The sequence below is a fragment of the Amblyomma mixtum genome, chromosome 5 (assembly GCF_055824585.1).
Source record: "Amblyomma mixtum isolate Tamu chromosome 5, ASM5582458v1, whole genome shotgun sequence".
Classification (NCBI taxonomy): Eukaryota; Metazoa; Arthropoda; class Arachnida; order Ixodida; family Ixodidae; genus Amblyomma; species Amblyomma mixtum.
Window position 1 is genome coordinate 62,419,869 of NC_143016.1, and position 26,964 is coordinate 62,446,832.

Below are 26,964 nucleotides of genomic sequence, written 5' to 3' on the forward strand. Positions count from 1 at the left end.
TCGCTTTTCATCGCTCGTATCGAGCAGTTGACGATAGGAAAAACGTTAATACGAAAAAAAAGCAAGCCTATCGATGGGAGATTGCTATAGTCAAATCTTCCAGTATATGAAAAAAAAATGCGGTCATACATTTTTTACTATTCAAAAATGTTTTTGTCCGGAATTGTTGCGTATGAAATGGATGAGAACGAGAAACGGCAGGCCTCGATAACTGCTATGGGCAGGGTGAAGTAAGCTTTTTCCTGTTACTAAACACGTTTGGTATGTCGCACGCGTAATATTATTTCTGCGCAGTTTTTGCTGTAATTCACTAAGCATGCAGTGTTTAGTAAAGCTCGCGCTAACGAAACTCATTTTTTTTTTGCCGTTTCTTATTTTGGAGACTGACTGCAGCTAGCGGCATTATGCAGACGCGTGTAAGGCAAGGTCAGTGATCGCCTGAATGTTCCGACTTGTGACGCCGGGCTCAATTTTCGAAGTTGCTTTACATGTAAAAAATTTCAAAAAATAAAAATAATCAAAATGTTTGCTTGCACATGAATGAGCGTTTGCATATGAGCGATGGCTCTGCAAATAATTGTTCTGGGGATGCGCGTGCGCTGTAATCGGAATTAAAATAAATATACGAACCGCTCATCTCCGTTGTAGCGATTGACAAACTAGAGCATTTTTTCTCTTAGCCGTATATAGCAAGCAGCTGGTAGGCGCATTTCGTGCGTGTTTTCGTTTTTCTCCTCAGCCTCGCGCGTCGCCTTAAGGCCACTTTATTTTAAGTTAAAATAAAAATTATTTCCATCATTATTCATCGAAACACGTAACAAAATCCTTATTATTTGGCCAACAAACCTGCATGCACCGAAGTGCTCAGTCACCCAACGAAATTAAGCATCTTGCGAAGATGGCCGCGCCAAAAAAAAAATGGTATTTACCTCGAATTCCACGTCTTAAATGATCTCGTCATTTACTTGCGATACACATTTCGCCGTTACGGTATCGGCTTTTTCGTCAACAATCTGCTTCACGTAGTGGGCCTGATCCACTGGCAGTTCTTTTTTCAAGTTCGCAGCGAAAAAAAAAAATCACTGTCCACTATTTCTTTTAACCTACATCTCAGAGCGTACTGCCGCGACCGAAAGAAATGCGAACAGCGGAGTGTCTAGGCTCTCCGCTGTTGGAATTTATTTTCGTCACGCTTATACTTGGCTCGCAACACAAATACGCTAGAGACATCCGTGATACAATAATGTACCACTCTAGCGTCTTTTTGGTACTACCGAGATAAAAACGCATTGAAGATAAATTCCGACTGCGCAGCGCGTGGGCGCCGTGCTGTTCGCATTTTTTTCTAGCGCCCCTGTACATTTTGCTAATCCTCTGAAGCTCGCCAGCGTTCAAGCACGAGGGAAAAAGCTCGGGACTGCACAAAGAGATTTGCAGGCTGGCCAACACGTGCAAAGTACGTGCAGAACTGGCTTTTTTTCAGGGGAAAGCGCACTGCTCGCGCAGCTACTCAATGGGAGGGGTGACCGGTTTGCCCGGACAAAAATACGGAGTCGGTCGGAGAGGGCGCTTTTCACTGGCGTCCGCAGCGCCCCCCTGCGAAGCTGCGGTCCCCTATATAGATGTACAGCCTATATGAATGGCAACGAGATAAGCCGTCGCGCAGCGAGACAGAGCACATGGACTCAAGTTGACGTGCAACGCGATATCTGAGGAACAGGAAGCGCTACGTCAGCTGCGCTATAGCACTAGTGCGTTTTTTTTTGCGTGTGTGTATGCGTGCGTTTTTTAACCGCCAGGAAACAGCGCAAGCAGCAGCGCCTGACCAAAGAACAAGCACAGGGCCACGCCCAGTTTAGTGAAAATCATACGTTGCTTGCCAAACTCGCGCCTGATGCGCACTGGCCGAAGTCCCCACTGCAAAGCAATGCAGCGGAATATGTGCGATGCCTTAGCTGCACGTTCCTCAACGCTTAAATTGGGATCGCGTGTTCCTTTTATATGCCTCACGTTCCAGTACAGGTGCATATGCGCACGTTAACTACAGCGCATGCGTAACCGGGCTGACAGACCAGAAGTCGCAGTGTACAGCCTAGAGCGCCGCATCGCCTATAGACCACAAAAGTGGATGCAGAGGATCGGACTACAATCAAGGCGACACAACGGGCTCTGAGCAATTAATAAGCACGATTCTTTCATGAATGCGTACTTCGCATCGAGCTCTCTCATTGTTTGAAAAGCGCGGATGCGAGTGATAGCTCAGCAAACAAGTCCTTCAATCGGTTCCGGTCAGGTCAAAACTGACCACGCTGTAGCAAAACACGAAGGCTACGTTCCTCGGCCTCAACATCGATTCGGGATCCATAAAAATCGACAGAGTGTCTCTCTCATCCTCCTTCCACCATCTTACCGTGCTCGGGCCGATATTATTCTAAGGTACTCCTTTTGTCAGAGGTACACTCCCCTCCCACAACATGCACTGCAGCGCACCGGTGCACATCTGTTTCTTCCCTGCCCCAACAAAGGGACAGGAGAAAGGAGATACAGAATCGCTCAGAGAACCAAGTTACGACCAGTGAGCACCGCGGACATGCGCCTGTGCTCGGGACCGCTACACCAAAACCCACGGGGAGATGTTATCAAGAACGTTAGAAAAGGATACTGGTCCACGCCCACGGTCTCGGACGGCCGCGGCGGCGGCGCGGAAAACAAGCCCTCTTGTACCGCGCTCACTGCGGCGCCCGCGAGAGAAGGGTATAAAAAGAAGCCGTGCCAGAGTCCGACTATCGAGTAGAAACGCACCGACAAACTCGAAAGGATGGGCGGCCGCAGCGGGTGTAGTAAGGGCGGTTTAGGTGAAAAAGGGGTAACACAACAAGAGCTGGAGGTTCCTCCGCGTAACGACGTCGCGAGACAACTCTTCCGGGTAAGGGCTCGTTTACAGCGAGCGGCTGGAGCGCTTAGTTCCTCTCTCCTCAAAAGTAAAAACGGCTAGACACGCCAGATTATATACGTATTGTAGCGTCCGAAACGTTACAATTGGAGAACCAGGCATACATAGACAGACAGCCGCTAGCTGGAAGACACTAGCCCAGCAAAAAACCAACATGCGCTCCTATGTCCTCGTCGTCCAGCTCCCGGAGTTGTTGCCGTCACGTCTTCAACACTGTTTATATATATATAGCACAAAAAGATAAACTTGGTTGCTAGAGGTAAAATGCGAAATTGAGAAACGCTTCATTTAGGTAAACATTTATTGCGAGTCGACGTTTCGGACAGAGCCTTTCGGACAGAGCGTGACTTGCAATAAATGTTTACCTAAATGAAGCGCGGGGCTCTGAAACACCGCAATGCTTAAATATTTACGCCGGCAGTAGCTAGCTTGTGGAAGAAATTTTAATTTTACCTACACCTTTCAGTGCACCATGGCAGAGATGTATGCAGCCTAACTTTTCAGCCGTGCGAACTATACGCAGCGCATCATTAAATCTCAGGCAATACGCCTCGGATGCGAAATAAATTAAATTTCTTCGACGAAGCCGCCTTCCCTAAACATTTAATGGCGGGTGTACGTGTTGCAGGATTCGCTGTCTCCCCGCGCCTTCGCCTCCACCATGTTCTCGCCTCGTTGATGGCCACCGGTCACTCATAAATATTTCAGGGGTTCGTCGCTGGACGCGACGCGATACACTTAGGCGAACTGACCACAGGTGCTTGATTTCCTCTCAATCTCTCTCTCAGCGCCAAAAAGTGGAGTTTTTACGCTCACTGCAGATGCTCGAAGCTTGGACGAAGATATTCGCTGCAGAAGTCTACTACAAGTAGCCTTCCCCGCGTTGCACACTGCTCAACAAAGCGCCGTCGCTGGCCTACGGGCGCACGAAAACGAAAAGCTCAAAATGCTTGCCAACGTTCGACCGCAGCGTGTGCTGTCGTCCAGGGAGCCGCGTAAACAATCTATCTCTTAAATTAACAAACGAAATGCCCCTGCGTTATAGATACATTAAAAAGTGGCTGCGAAGCAGGCTTAACATTTCCCAAAAAGGTCCATTAGCTCTACGCTTAAGTTCTCTGAGCAAAGACTAATGATAACAACAATAAAGAAACAGTGCCGGGAAATGGTTGGAACACGTGCCGGAAAATTGATGAAAGCAACGCACGTGCAATAGGTCTGCCGCACAACGCCCGTCCATTAAGCGCAACGCCCCCGGGTACACACACGGCGCGCCTCGTAAACGCATCAACAGCAACGGCAGCTTGCCGGCTTTTTCTTCCGTCCGGGAAACAAAGCCCTCGGCGCGGGCCACAACCCCACACAGGTCGGCGATGCAAGTTTCAGCAGCGTCAGGGGCCTCCCGAGTGCTGCCTGCCCATCCGGCAGCAGGTGTGGTGGGCGCGGCGCCTCGGACGCGGCGCGCACTCAGACGAGGCGGCGGTGGCGCTGTTAGGGTGATGCGCCGACAGCGAAGGATGGAGCCCGCAGGTATGAAGGACGCGAGGGCAGAAGCGAGGCGGTGGCTATCGCGTGGGGTATCGAGACCGTTGCCAGAACGGAGCAGAATAAGAAAGCAGCAGAGCGAGGCGTCTCATCCGCCAGCGGTCTCGGGGCATCAATAAGCGAAACGGCGCCGGAGAGGCGGGCTTTCCCGCACGCCTTCCGAGTGCGGCGGGCAGCACGCTTCTCATTCGCGCCGTCGAAAAAACAGCCCTAGATCTTTCTTTCTCAGCGAGCAAGGACGACGACAATGGTGACGGCAAAACGTTAAGAGAGGGGCACGGGAGTGAGGGGGGGGGGGGGGGGGGTATTGACACGCTATCGAAACGAAAAGCGATCGAGAGGAATGAAACAAAGGCCCGGGGGAGGACAGCAGGGTACGGTAAACAGATACAGCCGGCGAGCGCCGCATCGATGCGGGCGGAGCTGTCAGATGCAGACAGCGGAGATTCTGGTGCTGCTTTTTCGTGGCGCCCCCTTCATGGCTACAGCCATATACAGCGACGACGGCGGCCTGGGGCAATCAGCGAACGCCCCCCTCTCAGCGTTGAGAAGAACGTGGTGAGACGCGGCGGACCAAGGAGAAGATGGGGGCGTTATTCGCGAGGCGCCCTACTCGCGTGCACACTCGCGGCTATTCTTTTGCACCCGCTTCTTTGCGCTTTCTTGCTCCGAAGCAGAATCCAGTAATGCGATCACTGACAGACGCCACTGATGGAAAGGAGCGTCCACACGTGAAGACTAAGCGCCGGACGAGGAGCTGACGCGCAAGAAATAACTACCCAGGGTTCACAACGTGGTATTCGCCTAAGCCCACTAACTAATTTATGACTGAATATCTCCTCTCGCCGTTTCGGTTTCGGTACCAACAGCCGAAAGGTCGCTGTGACGTCAAAGGTGAGTATTGGTCGCGTGAGACATGAAGAAAAATGCGATATAATTGCTGCCTCTCAACTTGTTGTGGTTCCGGCTGTTGAGGCAGAATGGCTGTTGCACTGAATTAAAACGACAAAACAGCGACTATATCGCAGTTTCCTTCATGCCTCACGCGACCTATATACTCTCCTTTGACGTCACAGCGACCTCTCAGCCGTTGATACCGAAACCGAAAAAGGTGAGGGGAAATTCAATCAAATTATGTAGCGGTCGTAGGCGAATACCGAGTGGCGATCCATATATCGTAATGTCGCACGCATCATTAAAAAGAAAAATGCAACTAGGTGTCTCATCATCATCATCAGCCTGATTACACCCACTGCAGGGCAAAGGCCTCTCCCAATTAACCCTGTCCTTTGTCAGTTGCCGCCACTGTATCCCCGCAAACTTCTTAATCTCATCCGCCCACCTAACTTTCTGCCGTCTCCTGCTACGTTTGCTTTCTCTAGGAATCCACTCCGTTACCCTTAAGGACCAGCGGTTATCTTGCCTTCGCATTACATGCCCTGCCCAAGCCCATTTCTTCCTCTTGATTTCAACTAAGATGTCATTAACCCGCGTTTGTTCCCTCACCCACTCCGCCCTCTTCCGATCTCTTAACGTTACACATATCATTTTCCTTTCCATAGCTCGCTGCGTTGTTCTTAACTTAAGCTGAACGCTCTTTGTTAGCCTCCACGTTTCTGCCCCATAGGTGAGTACCGGTAGGATACAGCTGTTGTATACTTTTCTCTTCAGGGATAATGGTAAGCTACCATTCATGATCTGAGAGAACCTGCCATATGCGCTCCACCCCATTCTTATTCTTCTAGTTATTTCCCTCTCATGATCCGGATCTGCGGTCACTACCTGCCCCAAGTAGACATATTCTCTTACTACTTCCAGCACCTCGCTACCAATTGCGAACTGCTGTTCCCTTGCTAGGCTGTTGAACATTGCTTTGGTTTTCTGCATGTTAATTCTTAGCCCCACCGTTCTGCTCTGCCTGTCTAACTGATTGATCATGCTTTGCAGTTCTTGTCCTGAGTGGCTTAGCAAGGCAGTCATCAGCGAATCGCAAATTACTCAGGTATTCTCCATTAACTCTTATCCCCAACTGTTCCCATTCCAGTCTCCTGAATACCTCCTGTAAGCAGGCAGTGAAGAGCATTGGCGAGATCGTGTCTCCCTGCCTGACACCTTTCCGTATTGGAATTTTATTGCTGACTTTATATAGGAGAACTATAGTAGCTGTGCAATCGTTATAAATATCTTCCAATATTTTCACATAACACTCTTCTACACCCTGATTCCGCAATGCCTGCATGACAGCTGAGGTTTCCACTGAGTCAAATGCTTTCTCGTAATCAATGAAGGCTATATATAGGGGTTGGTTATATTCTGCGCATTTCTCTATCACCTGATTGATAGTGTGAATGTGGTCCATTGTCGAGTATCCTTTACGAAAGCCTGCCCGATCATTTGGTTGACTAAAGTCCAAGGTTGTCCTGACTCTATTAGCGATTACCTTAGTAAATACCTTGTATGCAACGGACAATAAGCTGATTGGTCTGTAATTCTTCAAGTCCTTGGCGTCTCCTTTCTTATGAATTAAGATAATGTTAGCGTTCTTCCAAGCTTCTGGTACTCTCGAGGTCACAAGGCATTGCGTATACAGGGTGGCTAGTTTTTGTGGCACAATCTATATACTTCATTAAAAGAGATTACGGCAGAATAAAAATAAATTCACGATTTTCACAACCTGCCCTACCTGACGCAAACACTTACGTTACAATGCAGCACAACAGTCACAGCACTGTATGATCTCTAGAATTTCTGCTTATAAATAATGTCTACGAAAAACATTGGAAAGGAAGCGGCGCAACCTTAAACAAGGAATTTTAAAATATGCTTTCAATCCGCATCGATGTGCACGTACGGGCGGCACAATGTGAAGATATGTGGAGGTTTACGGCCACGTGCTGGGAGGAACACTAAAAGGCGCGCGGCTCTTTTTATTCACAGATTTGTATGCAGCAACTGCCCATCCAAGCACAGTTTTAAAGGTGCCAAGCCAGGACAATTATGCACATAATTAATTCAGACTTTAAAAACAAGCAATTATTATCCCCTGCCGATCCAGTTATTGCATTTCTGTGGCGACACAGCAGTCTGCTGTGAATTCTATCAACATAACAGCTCAGATTCTGACAAGAATTGCGACGACATATCACAGAGAGAGAAATAGAAAGAGCGAGAGAGAGAAACGGTTGACCCTAACTACCCAGGAATAAGGAGATAACACAGCGCGCGTGCGTCAACGGTTATGGCTTCTTTCGACGAACGAGGGCCAGCCTACGTCTCTTGCGTCTTCGCTGCAGACAGGATCAGCTCCGTTTACGGACGACACGTGGTCAATGCACCCATCGCAGCCACTCATCCGAGGTGGCTACAGCCAGCACCATATCAAAAGATTGCGACGAGACGCGTCCCGAGGGCAGTGATGAGGCCGAGGGTGCCGTGAAGCCTGCAGAAGAAGGGTGGAAGGGGAAATGGCGACTCACCATCGGGCCTGTACTGAACCACCATGGTGACCGTGTGACCGGCCCCCTTGAGGGCAGCCGCCGCCTGCTCGTGCGTCGCGTGCCGCAGGTCTACGCCGTTCACCTGCGAGGAGGAGAAAGAGAAGAACCGCCGTGAGGAAACAAACATCCGCACCGTCGCAGCCGCTGACGTCAACCGGCGGTGTTTCGGCGCACAGCAGCGTACTTCCCGCGCTTCGATTCATCTCGAGCTCTATGAGGCCTCCTTTCCCGTATCGGGCGAGCACTGGCTGCTCCTGATGACGTCAGCAGCCCGCAAGCGCACTTCTGTGAAGCAGTGATCGTAAGGCGCATGTCCCGAGCCTTTCAGGGATACTACACTTAGAAGGCGTCCGACGTCATACGAGTGCATTCGGGACGTACTGCAGGCCACGAACAAGAAAAGAAAAAGAAAGAAAAGGGAAAGAGCGAAAACCCTGCGCAGGCCAAGCCACATGTTGCACGTGCGGTCTTCCGATCCTCATGAAGGTATATATGCGCTTCCTTCGGGAATGAAGGGCGTTTAATTTATGGAGCAGGAAAACCGCGGCAGTTCCCGGGAATCGTTTTCCCCATGAGGCGTCTGCTCCCACGCCACACTATTCCATGCGCTTACTTTTCACTCCGGGGAAAGCGCTGGGCCAGTGCTTCTGCATCGGGGCCCTGGACTGAACGCTACACATTTTTCTTTTCTCTCTCTCTTTACCCGAGCCACTATACCACTACGGCAAGAAACAGCGTAGACCGGGGAGGAGAGAGTGCTGCTCACAGAGAGTATCTGGTCTCCGCGCCGCAGCTCCCCGCTGGCGTCGGCGGGTGCCCCGGCCAGGATGAAGGAGATGAAGATGCCCTCGCCATCCTCGCCGCCGACGATGTTGAAGCCCAGCCCCGTGGGGCCCTTGGCCAGCACTACCTTGCGCGGTTCCCTGCGGGGGACAGAGAGAGGGGGGCACACTTTAATCAGACAGGCATTCTACAGGGGCCGCGCACTACGAAGCAGATAATCAGCTTGAAGTAATAAAAAAAAAAAAACATCGTAAACTACAGACCCGAGCGGGCCATAAAATCGGCATAAAATACGCAGCAGCGAAAACAACAACAAAAAAGTGACGCAAAAGCTAAGCGCACATTTTCCAACAGCAACAGCAGCAGCGTCAGCTCCATTCCAAACCCATCAGGACGTCGGTTTTCCTCTGGCAGCGCGGTACACGGAGGGAGAACCCATTAGCGCTCGGCGGTGTTGCGTAACCGCGTTTCACTGTTCGTGGAGCGGTTTTTTTTTTTCCTCGCCGTTCTCGACGCGAGGAAGCGAACAGCTCGGTGGTGGCTGTAACGCGCGAAAGAGCGTTGCAAGGCGGCTCGACGATGCATTTCTAGAGTGCCGTTCCAGAAACGGTGCGGTAATTCCTTCCTGCGAATACGTGCCGGAGAACCGGCACCCCGCTCCTCCTCCCCCTTCTCCGGCTTCTTTTCACGCGCGTACATACAATGATCATTTCGCAATCGCTGCACCGGCCCAGCGTTAATTTCGTAAGCAACAAAACAGAGGGAGCAAATCCATCATGACGACCAGGTCTCGCGCCCATAGTCTACATTTCTGTACGTGCTGCAGCCTTTATAACAAATCGTGTCCGGACAGCAGAGTTCGCTGTTGAGCCGCGTAATACGTGGACACTCCTGCAAGTCCAAATCTTCCTCATTCCTATGGAGCTCTGGGGCTTCACACGCTCCAAAGCATCCACTACTACGCGGCTTACGAGCAAACCCTGTGGGCCGCGGTCACTACTGACGAAGGCCGTGCTCGGCAATAGGTTTGGTTTACGGGGTTTAATGTCCCGAAGCGACTCAAGCTATGGGGGACGCCGTAGTGAAGGGCTCCGGAAATTTCGACCACCTATAGGGTTCTTTAACGTGCACTGACATTGCACAGTACACGGGCCTGTAAAATTCGCCTCCATCAAAATTCGACCACCGCGGCCGGGATCGAACCCGCGTCTTTCGGGTCAACAGCCGAACGCCATAACCACCGAGCCACAGCGGCGGTTGTACGCGGCAATAACATGAAGGAGCAGCAGCAACAGCCGCCGCATCCACAATCAATCCCGTGCACACACTTCACGATTTCGAGAGAACCAGTCTCTACTGCTCTTTTCCTTTCTTTGTTTTTTTCGTGCGTGTATTGGCACCAACTGCAAAACGTACTACGCGGAACGGCCCAAGACGAAGGTAGAACGCAGGCACGCCGCCGGCGCAGCACCGATCAAAGCGCACGCGCAACGACGCGCGTTTCCATCACGTCCCCAGCGGGAGCAGCAGCGGCGGCGGCGGCACGACCTGCGCGCGCGCGCGCAGAGCCGAGTTGCAAGAGCGCGTCTGACGGCGTGCCTGCGGGGGCAAAACGGGAGAAGAAAAAGGCGCGGAAGAAGGCTCGTGTCGGAGATGGCAGCCGCGGCTTCGTGACCGAGACTGCGCGAACTGCCGCACGCAGGCCGACGTCGGGAGGCGCGCGGCAAGAGTTGCGCGCAACGTAGCGTTAGGCGCCCACGACTCACTCCGCGCCACGCAACAATGACGACGCGTTTGTGCTCGCTCGCCTGAAAAGGAACGATCGCCCAGCTCTCGAACAAATCGCCAAGACAGCAGCAGCTGCAGGTTCCGCACGCGAATGACGGGCTGCTGTGGCCCCGGGCGCAAAAACTGAGACGTCAGCTATTGAATGCGTTTTCTCTTTACTTTCTCACTTTCTTCATCTTTTCCTTTACGGTGCAGCGAAGCGCTCCTTCCCTCATAACCTTCTTTAAGTGAACGGGCAGCGTAACTGTTATTCGGTAAAGCCAGCGTGCGAGTTTCGAAACAGCTCCTATACAGGTTTACTGGCTTTCGTGCTTCGCACAGAGCAATATTTACGCCACAGCAAATAACGGCGATAACGCTAAATTACTCGAACGATAACCCACACAGCCCACAACGCTTCTACTGTACGCGCCTGGCACTAAACTCCGCGACGGGAAAAACGGCCAACCAAATAAGCGATAGGTAGTTTCGACGATACGACAGGACAGGGTAGCGCTTTGGTGGAGAAGTGCCGATGACTTGTTTTACTGCGAAGAGTGCCTTCTGATGGGTAATCCTACCACAAGCATCGACTGAAGCAGATAACGATTTTTGAGGTTAAGAAAGCAACAGGTTGCCACACCGAGCCGATCGAGAGGAGTCTTTAGCACGTAAACGCTTTAGCATCAGCTCTTTCCACCACATCGGTGCCCGGAAAACACTTAAATAGCATCGGTGGGATCATACAAGAAAAAGCAAGTTTTAACGACAGCGCACTCATTTCCTTTCTGCGCCCTTTCCTTCTTACATCCCCCTCATTCCGCAAGGTACAGGAAGGGCACGGATTTCTCAACACCTTCCGCCTTGAGCAAACAAATTCTTTGTCATGCCAGTTTTGCGCCAATGTGTACCTGCGGGCTCAATAGACGATATACGATTAAAAGCAGCATCCAGCATCAGCTGTCCAGGCCTCCTTTGCACTCAACCACTGCGTGCACGACACTTGCTCCCCCATAGCCGACGTTTCCAAGCCTCGCCGCAGACTGAGCCCAAAGTCGAAATCGAGCTGGCATTATCGACTCTCGAGAAAAACTCAGTCTCGCGTTCGGCGCCCGGGAACTTGGGCAGGCGCGCTTCGCTGCACGGTACTGCTCGCACAGCGGTTGCCAGAAGCGTGCCCGCGAGTAAAGCGCACGCGTTTTAACCGAGACGCGGAAAAATCGATTGCGAACTTCCGCGCTCACCGACCCCCGCCTGTGCGAGTCCGCCTCGGCGAAGAACAAGCAAAAGGGGCGAAAAGACGAAAACGGGGGAAACGCGTGCCGCATGACAAATACGCGTGCACCGCCGGCTGCCCCCAGCGGAGGGACGGGCACGCGCGCCCGGAGGGCGTATTCAGAGGAAGGTGATCCTCGTTGCGATTGGCCAACCGAGAACAGACGTCACTGCTCTACTCTACGTCACTCTGTGGGGACTTTTGGGGAACACTGCGCTTCAACCGACAGGGAAAATCTCAACTCTTCTTGAAAATCCTTGCTCAATATCCCAAGGTATCCCAAGGTGCATTTCTTGCTCGCTTGTTTTTTTTTTATTTTTTTGCCTTGAGCATGGAGACGGACACGTGCGATGGCGTTGCTTCAGCGGTTTGCGACAAGGCGTTCTTCAATACTAGTAATTTAAAAACACCCATCAAGGATATTCATGGGGAAGGACGCGGTTGTTGCTGCGACGCGTCTTTTCTTTTTCTCTTTCCTCTGATCTCTCCTCTATCTGCACGCGGCAGCGGTGGTGGCTCGGCTCCAGCCAGTAGGCAGGCCCATGCATCCTTCTCCCAGTCACAACAGCATGTAGTAAGGCACGGCCGTTCTTGTGCGACTTACGTCCGAAGCATTTTGTCGCCCTTCGTGATCTGCGACGGCACCACGACTTCGAGGAAGAGGTGGAGAATCTAGTCTTCGACTCTAATAAAGGTAAGAAACGAAGTCTGCATGCACGCACGCTGTGATTAAAGCAATAAAGGGCCAAAGCGGGATGCAGTCGCGCGCTTAGATTACCGATTGAAAAGTTGCAGTTTATTGACTTTTCGAGTGCGCGCATTTTAAGTTTGTAAACACAAAGCGCGTTCTTTTTTTTTTATTTACGGGCTTACACTCACCTGGGGAAACTTGCACGTGGTTTTGTGCACAAAAACTTAGCGATGACATGCACGTTTTTTAAAGGAACCATGAAGATTTCAATGGGCTTGGTCTAGTGCGACAGATCTGCAGAGGTAGCCTTTGCGGGCATTCGAGTGAAATGTGAAACGTAACGTACTATAACCTTTGAAAGCCATGACTTGTCATAGTCATTTTGCACTTATTTGTAATGTAAGGTGTATAGTTTGTACAAAGTTTAGGTAGTCAGAGTTTTGACTCCTAATCATTCTGAAGTGTAGCATGACTCAGCACTTTACTAGTAACATAAGGTGTGCAGAGTTTGTACAAAGTTGCGTAGTCATGCCTTGCACTCATGACTCGTCATTCTGCAACATAGCATGACTGTGCACTTTAATGCTTTGGCATTCTCGCTGGTAAGCAGTCTTATGTGTGTCTGCAGAATTTTTTTTTGGTGTCCTAGCTCCTCCATAAGCAAAGTGACAAGCAGTGCACTCTCTTTCATATTTAAAGTGGCCACTGCAGGAAAAAAACTGGTCCTTGCAGCAGACTCGCTGCTACAGGCCTTGCTTATGCTTTGTTGCAGGCATCTGCAATGTCTCGACAGGACACACAACATTGTCGCGGCATGCACTGGCTTAGCAGCGCTGAAGCCATGGCAATCGCAACATGCAGAAGTGTGTAGGAAGAATGCCCAGCATTGTTCTGCCTTTAGAAGTCAACAGCGCTGACCTGAATTTGTGGTCAAAGGACAGGGCCATGTAAAAGGTTGCTGTGCAGGAATGAGTTTTTGCAGGGTGTAGTAAAATTGAAATACTTCCATGTAACAGTCCGTGTAATAACTTAACCTGAACTTAATAATTTTCTCCAAAAATTGTTCCCCATGCGCTATAGCAGGAAAAAACAGTAAGCGAATGACTGATAAATTTTTAACAATAAAAAAGCTGGGAAATGCAGTTTTGCACTGCAGGCAAAAGGCTAAAAATTTGAAGCTAAATCTGTGATTGCCATGCGCACTTGGCAGAGGCAGAGCGCCAGTAGTAGTGCGAGAGTACTGCATATGTGCCCACTCCATAGCACATGCATTTTTCATTAGTGTATGTAAAAAGTACAAACTTTAATTTGGCCTTGCTTTTCAAAAAATGAAAGTAGTGTGATACACAAAAAATTGACAGAGAAGTTTTGCCGAAATTTTATAAACGTGCAAAAGCAGAATTTCATGAACATTGCCTTGTCTTGTTACTTTACTGTTGGCTTTCTAAGGATGCCTTATGCCGTTATTCATGTGCTATCATTGTGTACACGTTTTTATCAAAATGGAGCCCACCTTTGTTCACGCCTCAATTTTTAAAAATTTCTTTTTAGTCATGAGTGGTCATGGACTTAACATCATATGTTGGCATCGTGTCATAACTATGTTGCAATGCTGCTGTGAGGCTGTGGTTGCTGTGTCGCCGTTGCTATGCTCTTGGCACAAACCCACATACACATTGCAGGATCTTGCTCGGGGTTTACCGTTCGGAATTGTGCTTTCACACTAATAATTAACTAATACTATGTGGAGTGCTTAGTTATGTTTACAATCTTTCTGTTTCAGGATTTTGCGCCTGGAAAGACGGAGAAGAAAGCAAAACTTGCTGCCATTTTATAGCTTCTACAGGAAAGAAGGAATGTGCACCAAGGGTTTTTAAACGCTACCTGCACTGCCACCATTCCGGCTCGTACGAAGAGCTTCCTATAGAACAGCGCCAAAGGCAGGAAAAGGGGCAAGGAAGCTGCAAAATCAGCAAACACTGCTTTGCTACTCTAGAGGTCATGGAGAAAGAGGGCAAGGTATATGTAGTGTTTCAAAAGAAACACTACGGACACTTCAATGAGGCCTGCCACCAAAGGCTGTCCCAGGATGATGCCAGAGGGCTTGCAGGTTAGCCACTCCTCTTGTACAAAGCATTTGTGCATGCTGTGTTGACTGTACCGGAATGTGAAAACGTTTAGAAGCTACACTCCACCAACCTTTCATAAATGGGAGACGAAAGTGCAATAGAAATGTATTTTAGGGGGAAGATATTGCTCATTAACTCGAGTGATCATTTCAATGATTTTTATTCTTCTGCGATGCATCTATGGCACAAAAGAGGTGGGACAACACGAAAATGCCTATTGTAAAGTGGGAGAAGGCATGTCCCACAAAACGAGGGGGCGGAAGAAGTTATAGTAGGGCACAGCTTAAGAACCCAGTGGCCAATGCCCCTCAAAGGAAGCCTGCCATCCAATGGCGTCGACCGATTCTCATGATGTCATGGTTAATCCTAGGGGGTAGCACTGCAGGAGGGTGGCAGATGAAAGGGGATTAGTTATGGCTTTAATTGGGTTAACTGATGAAAATCAGCTGACGCCATTGACTGGGGGGGTCTTCTTTAAGGGCCATCTGCCACTTCGTTCTCGAGTTGTATCTGACTGTAGTGCAATTCACTTGAGCCTACTTGGTCGCATTGAAGGGTGAAAAACAATTGATCCACGGCACATTGCATGCACAGCACAGTCTGTACGAACTTCATGCCGTTTAGTTTAGAGATGCTTTGTGGAAGGGGTCCAGTCTTTCGAACTGAACATAATTAGGAATGTCGTCTAGCACTGAACTACTCCAATGTCTGTTCTTTTGTTTTTCTGCTGGTTTCATTGACTACCCTAGGTCTGTCGCTCAATCGGCTGACGTTGAACTTCATCCGTAAGAAGTCGGCTTGAGCTCTATGAAACGTGTCTTGAATGACTGACAGTTGCACTCGATGCTAGCCTCTTTTTTTGGCTGCCTGTCAAAAGCGTAGGCATTTTGTTGCTGATCAAAGCAACGCCACCAGTCTAATGGTTGTATAAGGGCCATGTTTTTTCTCATAAGACAGATCGTCTGCAGTGAACTTTCATTAATTAGAATTATTTGGCTGTTTTGGCACTTCATCAGTAACGCTCGCAGGAACGGCTGTGGTTTGAGTGTCCAGCTACTAAGCTGGAGTACCCGGGTTAGAACCCGGCTGCGGCAGCTGAGTTTCGATGGAGGCAAGAGGTGCCCACGTGCTGCGCAGTGTCAGTGCCCAAAGATCCCCAGGCGGTCGAAATTATTACGGAGCCCTCCACTACAGCACCTCTTTCTCTCTTGCTTCTTTCACTCCTTCTTTCCTTCATGGCATGGTTGAGGCAGTTACTGCACCATTTCCTTTCCTCAAAAACCACTAACATAAAACACAAGCCTGCACAAGAGTTGAAATCGCAAAAAAAAAAAAAAAAAATGAACAAGCAGCATTTATATTTCAGTTTATGTATGACTGGCATGCCCTCCAATTGTCTCTGACTTAGCAGCAGTCATTCAGGTGTTGAAACTGAAACAGCATGAGAAAAATATTCACTTAGAAATTATTCACCTGGCGTAAGTGAATTCTACATTGTGACTCGTGCACACTATTGTCTTGTGCACAAGTCCAAAGAAACAAAGTTCGCGTTCAAAAATTTGGTGTCTCTACTCCTTTAAAGGTTGCTGTCAGGCGAATCGGTGCATTTTTTGAATATGCAGAATGAAATGGGACAGGATGAGAAGCACATGTCCTTATTCTTTTCTTGTCCACATTTTCAGTGCTGTTATATTCCGCATTTATAACATGCTGTATATAACTTCCCTGTTTTGCATTGCAGTATGCAAGTTTAAACACTCAAGCTCATAAAAATAAAGTCCATCTGGCTTTGAAACAACCATTTTGTTGTGTGCTTTGCAGTGCCACAAAAGTGAAATGAAAGTAAGATGAACTGTGTGTCACCTGTGAAAAGGAACAAAGTGGAAGACGAAGGAATCCGACCAGAAGTATTTGTCACTTTATTACATGGCTGTAGGCAGATGAACCAGAGATGTTAACAGTTTTTTTCTGTACCATTTTCAGGCCGGTTAGCAGAAGGAGTGCCAGAAAAAACCATTGTGCACAACATCCGAGCAGGTACAAGTGGATCAAGCCCACGGATGCAACTTGTGACCACTAAGGACCTCCGTAACATTGCAGATAAGTTTAGGATTGGAAAAACAGAGCAGAGAGATCCAGACGATTTTAAGAGTGTTGAATTATGGGTCGAAGAAATGAGGGCAAAAAATGAGTCGCCACTGTTGTATTACAGGAAGAAGGGTGACCCCAACAGTCATGATGGTGACTTTGAGCTAGCATTAATGACGTTCCCACAACGAGAGCTCCTTTATGAATTGGGGGCAGCGAAACTGTGCACTGACTCCACCCATGTCATAAATAAGTACTAACTCCAACTGACAACCCTGCTCACAATTTCTCAAGATGCCTTTGGTATCCCGTGTGCCTACTTGATTTCAAAAAGGGTGAACACGGGCACTGTGGTGAGGTTTTTCGAGGCCATCAAAGAAAAAAACACAATACCATGTCAGGCATTTATGTCTGATGATGCCCCTGTTTATGGCAGTGCATGGGAGCAGGTGATGGGTCCCTTGAAGAGTCGACTGCTTTGCAGCTGGCAGGTGCTACACAACTGGAGCACGCACCTGAATACAGTCACAAACAAGGACTGCAGGAGTACAACAAGGGACATGCTGCACACTCTGATGAAGTGGACAGATGAGACTGAGTCTCAACAGTTGCTCCCTGCACTTCTTGGTATTCACTCCAAAGAGCATCAGCTTAATTGCCTTTGGCTTTGTCAGAAATTTTGAGAAAACATATGCAAAGAGGGCATGTCAGTGGGCTTACTGCTATCGGCAGTACATTGGATTAACAACAAATAATCACTTGGAGTCAAGGCACTGAAGTACTCTCACTTTGGTGGCAAGGTAAATGGGTGATTGGATACATTAATCAAAGTACTCTTCAATTTCACATCCGAAAAACTTTACAACAGGTGTCAAAGGAGGAGCAGACCACCGCAAATCTGCCCTATTTAGGAAGCATTGAGCTTTCTAAGTCCAGTACTGAGAGAGTGGGAGATGGCCAGTGGCATGTAAAGTCACAAAGTTTGGTGAACTTCAAGCACACAGTGGAAAGAACTAGCAAATCGTGCAGTGGCTGTGAGCTTCATTGTGAGCAGTGCGAGGCTTGCGACAACATGTACACAAGTACGTGTTGACCATGCAACGCATGTGCACATGTGCAAGCACATGCATGCTGTTGCTATAATGGAGCTACACTTGTGTCAGATGCAGAGCAGCCAGAAAGTAGCATTTGACTGTGCTGGCATTTGTAGGCCCTGCCAGCTGAAGATGGCAGATTTCAGGTGAGGGATTAGGATTATGTTATGAGCTAGTTGGCAGGCTATTCTGACAAAGTGCTTTAGCATAGCAAGCTCAAGACACAGCAGGGAAGAGGAGTGTCATTTGCTAATTTTCTTGAAGCCCACATGGTCATGAGAAAGGTGCGCCATCATATCCCATATCAAGCAGCACCATTGATGGTACACTACAGGCCTCTGGTATTTCTCTTCTAGTCATTCCTTTTTCCCAAAACTTTCCTCCTAGGAATGGAGAACTCATCCCGCCACGGCGCCTCAGTGGCTCTGGCGTTCTTAGACTGCTTACACGAAGGCTGTAGGTTTGATCCGGCCATAGCGGCCACATTTCAGTGGAGGCAAAATACAAAGATGGCCATGTGCTGTGCAAAGTCAGCGTGCATTAAAGGGCCCCAGGTGGTGTAAATTAATCCAGAGACCTCCATTATGGTGTCCCTCATAGCCCATGTGCCGCTCCCGAATGTTAAACCCGACAATTAAGAAATTGAGATATTTCAGGCCCCTCATTCCCTACTCAGAATCTGCTTGTGTGAGTACGCCCTCTCTGGCACTGCTCAACAGAGAACTTCTGACAATTGGCAAACATTTTTCATCTTTGGGAAATTAGTGCACTCATTTTCTTGTTCATACCTGCCTTGCATTCACTATAATTTTATTTCTTCGTCATCCCTGCTTGATTTCATTTTGTCTGCATGTGATGCACTCATAGAGGCATGCGCTCTTCAATAAAATTAGTATGAAGTGTCGCTCCATGCTGCATTCCTCTTTGTTGCGTCATGCTGTCACAGTGCACCGCCCTTTTAGGACATCTTGAGAAAAACAGCGCTTGCAGACAAAGGACCAGAACAAGAAGGACACACAAAAAAAAAACAGCGCAGTTGTGTGTCCTTCTCGTTTCCTTTGTCTGCAAGTGCTGTTTTTCTCAAGATGTACCCCAACCAACTCGCCCAGCAACACACCTTGCCTTTTAGGACAGTTGACAATATGTGGTTCTATAGTTCTGCAATGCATATGAGAAAAAGTATTCTTGACAAAAGGCTAAGCCGTAGCTGTCATCTTGCACACTGAAAGCTGCAGCGCAAAACTACTATTCATCTTATTTTGCAAAGAGAATACTGCTGCAACAGAAAAACAGTATTACTCATTTTTCAGAACATTGCTGGTGCAATTTGTGACACGAACTTATATTGCCATGGTAGAAACAGCCGTGAATAGCCTTCCCTCATATGATAAAGCACTTCATAAATGAACTTGCTTGGCTCTTACACAGTGTCTCTCCACCAGCCTTCCAAGCAATGAGCCTTCTGTTGTGTGATGGGAACACTGTGCCAACTTTGTTGCCTAGAAATTCTAAAATGCCCCTATTTGTTGAGAAGGCAGCTTAGATGAAACATATAGTGCCCAGTTAATGTCATTTCCTTTTTACTCATTAATGAAAAATGCTTCAAAGCCCAACTGCAACGAAATTATAATTTGGCTAGAATGCCTGTTAATGTGCTGGGTGTGTCATAAAACTAATCGTAACAAAGTTTCATGCTTCTGAGAAAACTGACACTGTTGCTACAAGTGTTTAAAAAGCTGTGTAGTAGACAACGTGGCATGTCCATATAGGCAGATACGGATACCCGAGTGCCATACGGCCTCATGTCTGGCCCATTGGGAATGAACAGATTAAGGACAGTGTAGAGTGAAAGGCTAGGGGCTAAAATGTGGCTTGGCAGTCATGGGTATGGTGCTGCGCCAAAGTTGTTAGGAATTTGTTTCAATCCTGCAGATGCTGATTTCTGTTTCCATTCCAGGTTTTTGTACACCATATTTACTTAAATAATGGATGCATTTGCATAATAAATGCTTTCCCTACATCAATCATCAAAATCTGGGGAAAGTTCAACTGACCACACCATGTTTTACACCATGTAATAAATGCACCAAACTTACCATTCTAATTTTTTCCCACAAGAAACTGCATCCATGATGCAAGTAACTGCAGTATTACAGGTTACAGAATGAAGCACTGCCAGCCGTATTATGTGGCCGCAAGACTGCCTGGTGCCATGTGAAGAGGAATGCTCCCAAGGCTCATCACATCACATTTACTCCAGTATCCACATATGGCACCCGTTTCATCCTGCACGTCACATTCACCTCGGGCTGGCGATAGCCTGCCAGCTAGATTAAGAATGTCACAATAAAATGTGTACCTAACTGAAAACTGCGGTTGTATATATTGGAGATTTTTACTGACTTGTGGCAGTCTACCTGGACAGGTTATGGTAATGCAAGGCAGCCCATTATGCACAGCATATAAGTGCATAGGCGCCACAACTTCGCATCTTTTCCAAGGGTTCATGTTTTGCACTATTGGGTGTGACCCGACCCATCTTTCCACAATCCTCGCGTAGTTAATAATAAAGTGCTCCTAATCCTTTTTTGACAGTCAAAATGTATTTTCCTAGGCATATTGGCAATCTTCAATTTGTATTTCTCCACAGATTTGGTACTTCTGAGAAGTTGGACGGTCATTTTATAAATGATATATTTTTAATAAGCTAGCAGATACTATTCTTGATTTAAACATTTGCAGGCATATATACGCTGCCATTGTTTGCCTTGATAAATACTGTGTCCATTGTGTAATCATAGTACAAACACGTTAATTGATTCTAAAGGATGTTAATGCTGCTTAATTACGCTGTACAAGCCCAGCTGTGGCTTTGGAAAGCTGCCCTTCCTTGGACTCTGACATTAAATATAACTTGTACTTGGGAAAGACTAATCTTACTGTGAGTGTAACGACAAAATTAAACAAATTCCATTAGACGCTGGTATGACCCCGCCTGCGGCAGTTGTATTCTGATGGTGACACACAAGAGGCCCAGATGCTGTGCGATGTCGGAGCACGTTAAGGGCCACTGTTGGTCGAAATTACTGGATCCCTCCACTGTGGCGCCCCTCATAGCCCGAGTCGCTTTGGGACGTTAAACCCCATAAGCCAAAGTTAGCATTATGTTCCTGCCGGACCGAGCAGCCGCTGACAGGGTCAGACTGTACGAATGGGTACCATCAATCACTGCGTGACACCCCCACTCCACTCACCCGATGAAATCCCATCCATCAGTGACACATCCACTCCACCCTTCGACTCAGATTTGCAACCGCTTGCCAACCGCCTCCTCCCGCCCTCTCTTCTTCCCTCTTCCCTGCAATTTCGTGAAGGTGGATTTCACTCCCTCCACTCTGTCACCTGAGGCTTCAGACCGACGGATTATTCCAACATGGGGGGTTCTGATGCTGATGCACTAAAATGATATTTTTGAAAGACAGCTACAGTTTGTTACATGTTAAGGAAAAGAGTACTCGCTGTACCATGCAAAATGCGAGATCATTCCCTGGTGTGCACACACTGCATCACAAGGAAGTATATTTGGCACCTAAATTGAAATGTGCAGTATAGCGAGCAGTTAGCACCAGGTGCTGTACACAGACACGAGCACAAAATGAACACGCTTATTACCAGGCCCTCTCTGTGCACCCTCCCTATACATAGTGCGAAGACTGCTTTTGAAGCTAAGGTTGGTCACATTGCAAAGAAATAAAGACAGCATGAACATGAGAACCGGACACACAACACTGACAGAAATCTCGACAGTCGGTGCTGTGTGTCTGGTTCCCGTGTCGTCCCTTTCTGTTCGGCGACCAACCTTAACTAGAACAAACAACTTGCCCGAACCCTTGCTTTTGAAGCATTGCATGCAGTAAGTAGCACGCAGTACAATGCACAGACTGAGCCATGTGTGTTATTGTATCAGCAGTAAACCACGTGCAAAAAAAAAAAATCAACAGCCAATAACTACAGTCGGTAAAGCGAAATTTGAGCACAGCTCTTCACATATTTTAGTTTTGCAGTATGCTGAAGTAAAGAATTCCAGAGGGCCACCTGCCCCGGCGAGAGGCAGTGATAGGTGACATTTCGCCCTGAGCACTTGGCTATCACATACTTTGTACACAAGTTCTGTCCCGCCTCATACGAACACCATCATATCTTTTTCAATGAAGGCAAATACACTGGCTTACACAAACATCGAAATTACTTGCTATTACATCTTAATAAAGTGTTCAGTGTCACACTGTCACGATGCTATATATCAATTTATGCATGCCAGGACATCATCTCTGGCTGACAAAGATCTGACAAATCTTGCTTTTTGACAGTATGTGGGCACAGAGTCATTGATTGCACAGACCAAATATGACTATACCAGCAGAACGAGAACTCGGAGGATTACCTTAGAACTCGTGTGCCTTTGAAAACATGCAGTGAACATGGAAACAATTTTATTTTTAAGGTGCGCCGCCCAGCGTATGCACATGCGTTCAGTGCACTCTTTCTGCGCCATGAAGGACGACTCGGTCTCAAGAGCAGAAGTACACACTGCCAGTGCATTCCAGAACATTTAATTCAGATAGGTACTACATGAGACGTAAGCAACGTATCTATAGCGTTAGCACCGTGCAGCTTTATTGCTTCGCTCTGTCCCGAGCATTTTTCAGTCCACTGAGGTGGTTGCGAGCCACAAGTGGGTTAGTCTTGCGATTATTCTGCCGGCAATTGCTTCTCTCTGTAATCTAGCAGACCTACGCCACCTTGCACCCACAACAGTCGTCAACTGGTACTGTCGCAATTCGGTGTCCAGATCAGTGTCTTGAAGGATCGAAGGCTGGCTGGAAACGACATGCTGCAATGTTCTCCAACCCTTGCATCACGAGAAAGTCAATGCGACGACATATCACAGCCCACGCACTGCATCGTGATGATTATAACAAGAGTTATATGCACAGATATTTTCCAGAATGAGCTGGAAACACCCAGATCAGGGACGCCAGTACTGGACGGCGCGGGCTTGCGTCCTGCTCACTCACCTTTAGGGACGCATGGGAGGTAAACACGCATTCCATAGGCGTTCTACTGGTTACAAACAAAAAAGTGGCAAATTTAAAGAACTACACACGCCACAAAGACGAGACACCGACGAATACTTCACTCGCAACAGCCGCCGACCGCGACTCGAACGTACGTAAACAACCGCCATGTTGTTTTTTTCTTCTTTGCTAACTGACTGTAGGGGGCGCTGTAAGAGCGCTAGCATCATCATCATCGCGAGCTCCCTCAAAGAAAATTAAATACAAATAGCCGATACCAGCAATAAACTAGAAAAAAAAAGCATTGAACGTTAAAAATTGCAACATAAATAAGAAAGTCATTTATGCAGTTGACGAAAATCAACACACTCATTCAAAGGAAACGCCAATAAAATTGATTCATAAAAATAAAACAAAAATATAAATATGCATGTTTTCTTTTCCTTGGTTTTGACTAAAGCTAGGACGTGCGACTATTTTTTGGCAGTTTTCTAAATCGGGTCGCCCAGTGCGACCATAAGAAAATTAAGGCAAGAAAACTGAAAACGTAACAGGGGCACTTAAGGGTCAACATTGCGTCGTCAACAATATGCACGCTTTCTCTCTTGCTGCTCATCCCAAGCTTGAATGCATGTCAATTAGCTGTTTCAAAGCAGAACGGTCTTCTATCATTGTAGCGGATTGAACCGAACCAAATGTACTGTCATGAACAAAGCGGTCACATAACTTTCACTTATGCAGCTCAAACTCACATTATTTATTATTTGAGTTTAGTTTTAATGACATGAAAGAACCACAAGTACCATTATAAAAGGTATTTTTCATCAGAGCACTTCGGATGGACTAGAAGCCTTACTCCCAACAGTGTACAATAAAGCCATTCACACAAATCATGTTGGCAGCAATGTTGGAACTGTGCGCGTCCACCTTACTTGAAACTGCAAGGGATGCAAGACAGACAAAATTTTACCATTCAAAATCATAATGTGCCGAGATATTGCTGCAATCTTGAACGTAACCACGCTTGCCATTACAATCAAAATGACTCAACAGCACATGCAAACATGAGAATTTTTTCTTCACAGACATTTTGACACTACATTTAGTTCACTATTTATGCAACTTCCGTTTATTTGCACGATGGACACGAATATTCACATGCACGCCAGTCTTAGCATGAGTGCCATGCATACGTAATTGTCGATATGCACCCCGTCACACATTGTGCATTTACACATAAAAATACCCATGAAAACTCAACAAGTGCTCAGCAATTACTGCAGCTTAAATGGTCAAGCACACAGAACACGTCAAAGTTATGGTATGGTATAGAATATGGGGTTTAACGTCCGAAGGCAACATGGGTTATGAGGAACGTCATAGTGCAGCGCTACGGATTAATTTTGACCACATGGGGCTCTTTATCGAGCACTGATGTCACTCAGTACACAGGCGCCTAGCATTTCGCCTCCACTGATAGGCAGCTGCCGCAACTGGGATCGAACCCGTCCTTGGGAACAGCAGCGGGCACCGTAACCACTCAGCCATTGCAGCGGGGCAACGGCTGACCACATTATAAGCAACCAAAAGTCCAGGTCTCTGCTTTATGTCTTACATGTTGCCTAGGTATCGTCTACTTTTACTATATCTGCAATCTAAAAATTAACGATAGACAACTTCCCCACTCCATCTAAATTACTATAATTGTCCCATGCCCTTCTTGGTTTGCTACACACTTAAGCTTATAATTTTTGGCTAGTTTTATCAAGGTGTCATACAAGTGTAACAGCTGCCACAGTATGAATTGTGGATTCTAAGAGAAAAAAGAACTCACAAATTTTGCACTACTTTGAACAAAAATATTCAGCCAATATATGCACAACAGGCATACACCAATAACATTTCTACCGCAAAACCGTGAACCCACCGTACCGAGGGCCAGTAATAGAAAATCACTGGCCGCCGCGGTGCCTCAGAGGTTATGGTGCTTGGCTGTTGACCCGAAAGACGTGGGTTCGATCCCGGCTGTGGCGGTCGCATTTCGATGGAGGCAAAATTCTATAGACCCCTACAAAAATTTTATTAGTCACCCCTTGTCATGCTAATATGCAGGTACCAATTATTTCTGTAACGTACCTCTTATCATTTCTGTAATACCCGTTACTAGGTCTTCAAGAAAATAAACTGAAATGTAGCAAAGAGCTGATGGTTGTCTTTTCATAGAACATTCTTCACAGCAGCTCTGCTTCTGAAAGGAGCACCTCATTCTTTGTGGACTCAACTAGTTTTCTTCTATTTTAATCACCATGAGGTCAGAGTACTCCAGTAACACTCTGACTCCTGATATGCTACACTCTAGTGAGCCAGTTTCACAACTCTCATAAAAGAATGATGAACTCAAAGGTCTGCCACAAGCATGTCATGGGCTACATCTTTAATGGTGTAGAGAAACCAAATTTTTGGATGCGCATTTCTCTTTACACTGATGCACTAGGCAATGCTGTACACAAGCCACCATGTGGATTTTAACTTTGTCAGCTAAATAATTTACAATTTAATTTTTTTTTCTCGTGTCATCTGGTTTCGGTTTTTAACAGCCGAATGACTGCTCTGAAGTCAGATACATGTTCAGGTCACATGAGGCATGCAAAAAGAGATATAATCGCTGCCTGTTCACTTTATGTGACTCCAACTCTTAGACAGGTTTGTGTACGAGTTGATGCAAATAACAATGAACAAAGCTGCAACAATACTGCTGTCTTTGTATGCCTCACATGACCTGAACACATCCCTGAAACCACAGTCGTCGTTCGGTTGTTTAAGCTAAAGCAGTGCGAGAGAAAAAAATGCAATTATAAATATATTGCCTTTTGTTGTCGCAATCCATGCAGCTGTCTAGTCTTTCTAAAGTACTGCACATCATTCTAACCGAAAGAAACAACTAAAATTTTGTTGTCTCTACTCCTTTAATACCTACTGGGCCTTGACAATATAAAAAGCACCTAAACATATCTGCAAACTGAGCTGCCAACCTTCAAAAATGTATCCACAAGCTCTTTTCACATTGTGCTTTTAAATATGTTGCCTCATACTCGTGATATACATATGTTCTGACTGTGCACATATACAAAAACAGTAATTCAGGAACCAGCAGACCCACCCATTCAGCAGCATGGCAAGCGAAGAATGAAAATTAGAATGCAGCTAGAAAGAAAAGGCACACAGCTTTTTCAGACCTTCTAATTTGAATACCTCAAACTTATGTGGCCAACTGTAAATGTTTCCTTACTGAAATCTCACACTCCTTTAGACATTTGCCATAAAGCAGAGAAAAATTTGTCAACATGCTTCCCTCTAAAAGGAACAACCAAATATAAGCAGACAAGCCATGTTTACATTTCATGCATTTTTAAGCTCTTCACTGTATGCAGAGAAGCATGTCACATGCATGGCGTGTTGATGTTTGGTTTATGCTGCTTCTTCACTTTATATTGAAAGGTCATGGCTACTCTTTTTTTTTGTGTGTGTGTCCATTGCCCCACAGAGCTACCATCTATGGAGCAAGCTTATTTGCATTTAAAGGTCGCTTGCCTAGTCACTGCTGACTCCACACAAAACAGATTTTCCCCTCAAAACTGGCAACGTGCAGTAAAAGCAGGCGTGCAATTAATGTGACACCTCATACACTTCGTAATGATGCAGTGGCCTACAAGGCCAAGCCAGCATGCTATTCATGTATGCGCACAAATTATATTCACTTATACAATGCTAATGTCAAAAAGAAACCCTTCTAGCTACAAATGCTAGTACAAAGTTAACGCAGCGCATTACGGCATGCATGGCATCCAACGTCCCTGTACGTACAACATACTTTTACTAATAAGGCTAAAACAGTGCACCTGCACAAGGATAAAGGAAGATGAGACAAAACGCAGCGTCTTCCTTATGCAGGTGTGCTGTTTTTGCCTTATTATGTCATACCAACTTGCCCGTCAGTCTGTGTTTTCACTAACTGGTGCAGCAGAAAAAACAGCTAGCTGTGAAATTTGGAATGCATTCATGG

At 47.0% G+C, this 26,964-nt stretch overlaps 1 protein-coding gene and 2 long non-coding RNA genes across 22 annotated transcripts in view; 1 reads left to right on the forward strand and 2 right to left on the reverse strand.

Moving 5' to 3' along the window:
- Positions 1–26,964, reverse strand: part of dlg1 (MAGUK family member discs large 1) — a 559,794-nt gene that overhangs the window by 35,543 nt on the left and 497,287 nt on the right. For all 19 annotated transcript variants that reach the window (XM_089544710.1, XM_089544718.1, XM_089544717.1 and 16 more), the window contains 2 exons: positions 8,762–8,918; positions 7,975–8,077 (listed from right to left, as the gene is read on the reverse strand). In XM_089544710.1, the coding sequence (XP_089400836.1) occupies positions 7,975–8,077; positions 8,762–8,918 (260 nt within the window). The remainder of the gene's footprint in view (positions 1–7,974; positions 8,078–8,761; positions 8,919–26,964) is intronic.
- On the forward strand, positions 11,951–19,918 carry LOC149342424 (uncharacterized). 2 transcript variants are annotated; one of them, XR_016283030.1, is made up of 4 exons: positions 11,951–12,515; positions 14,296–14,622; positions 16,463–16,548; positions 16,625–19,918. It is a non-coding gene; the product is annotated as an uncharacterized LOC149342424 (long non-coding RNA). The 2 variants fall into 2 exon arrangements; XR_016283029.1 differs by having other exon boundaries at positions 11,956–12,515; positions 16,463–19,918.
- LOC149342425 (uncharacterized) lies at positions 12,123–26,745 on the reverse strand. The gene is made up of 2 exons (XR_016283031.1): positions 22,902–26,745; positions 12,123–21,181 (listed from the first exon to the last, which is right to left on the reverse strand). It is a non-coding gene; the product is annotated as an uncharacterized LOC149342425 (long non-coding RNA).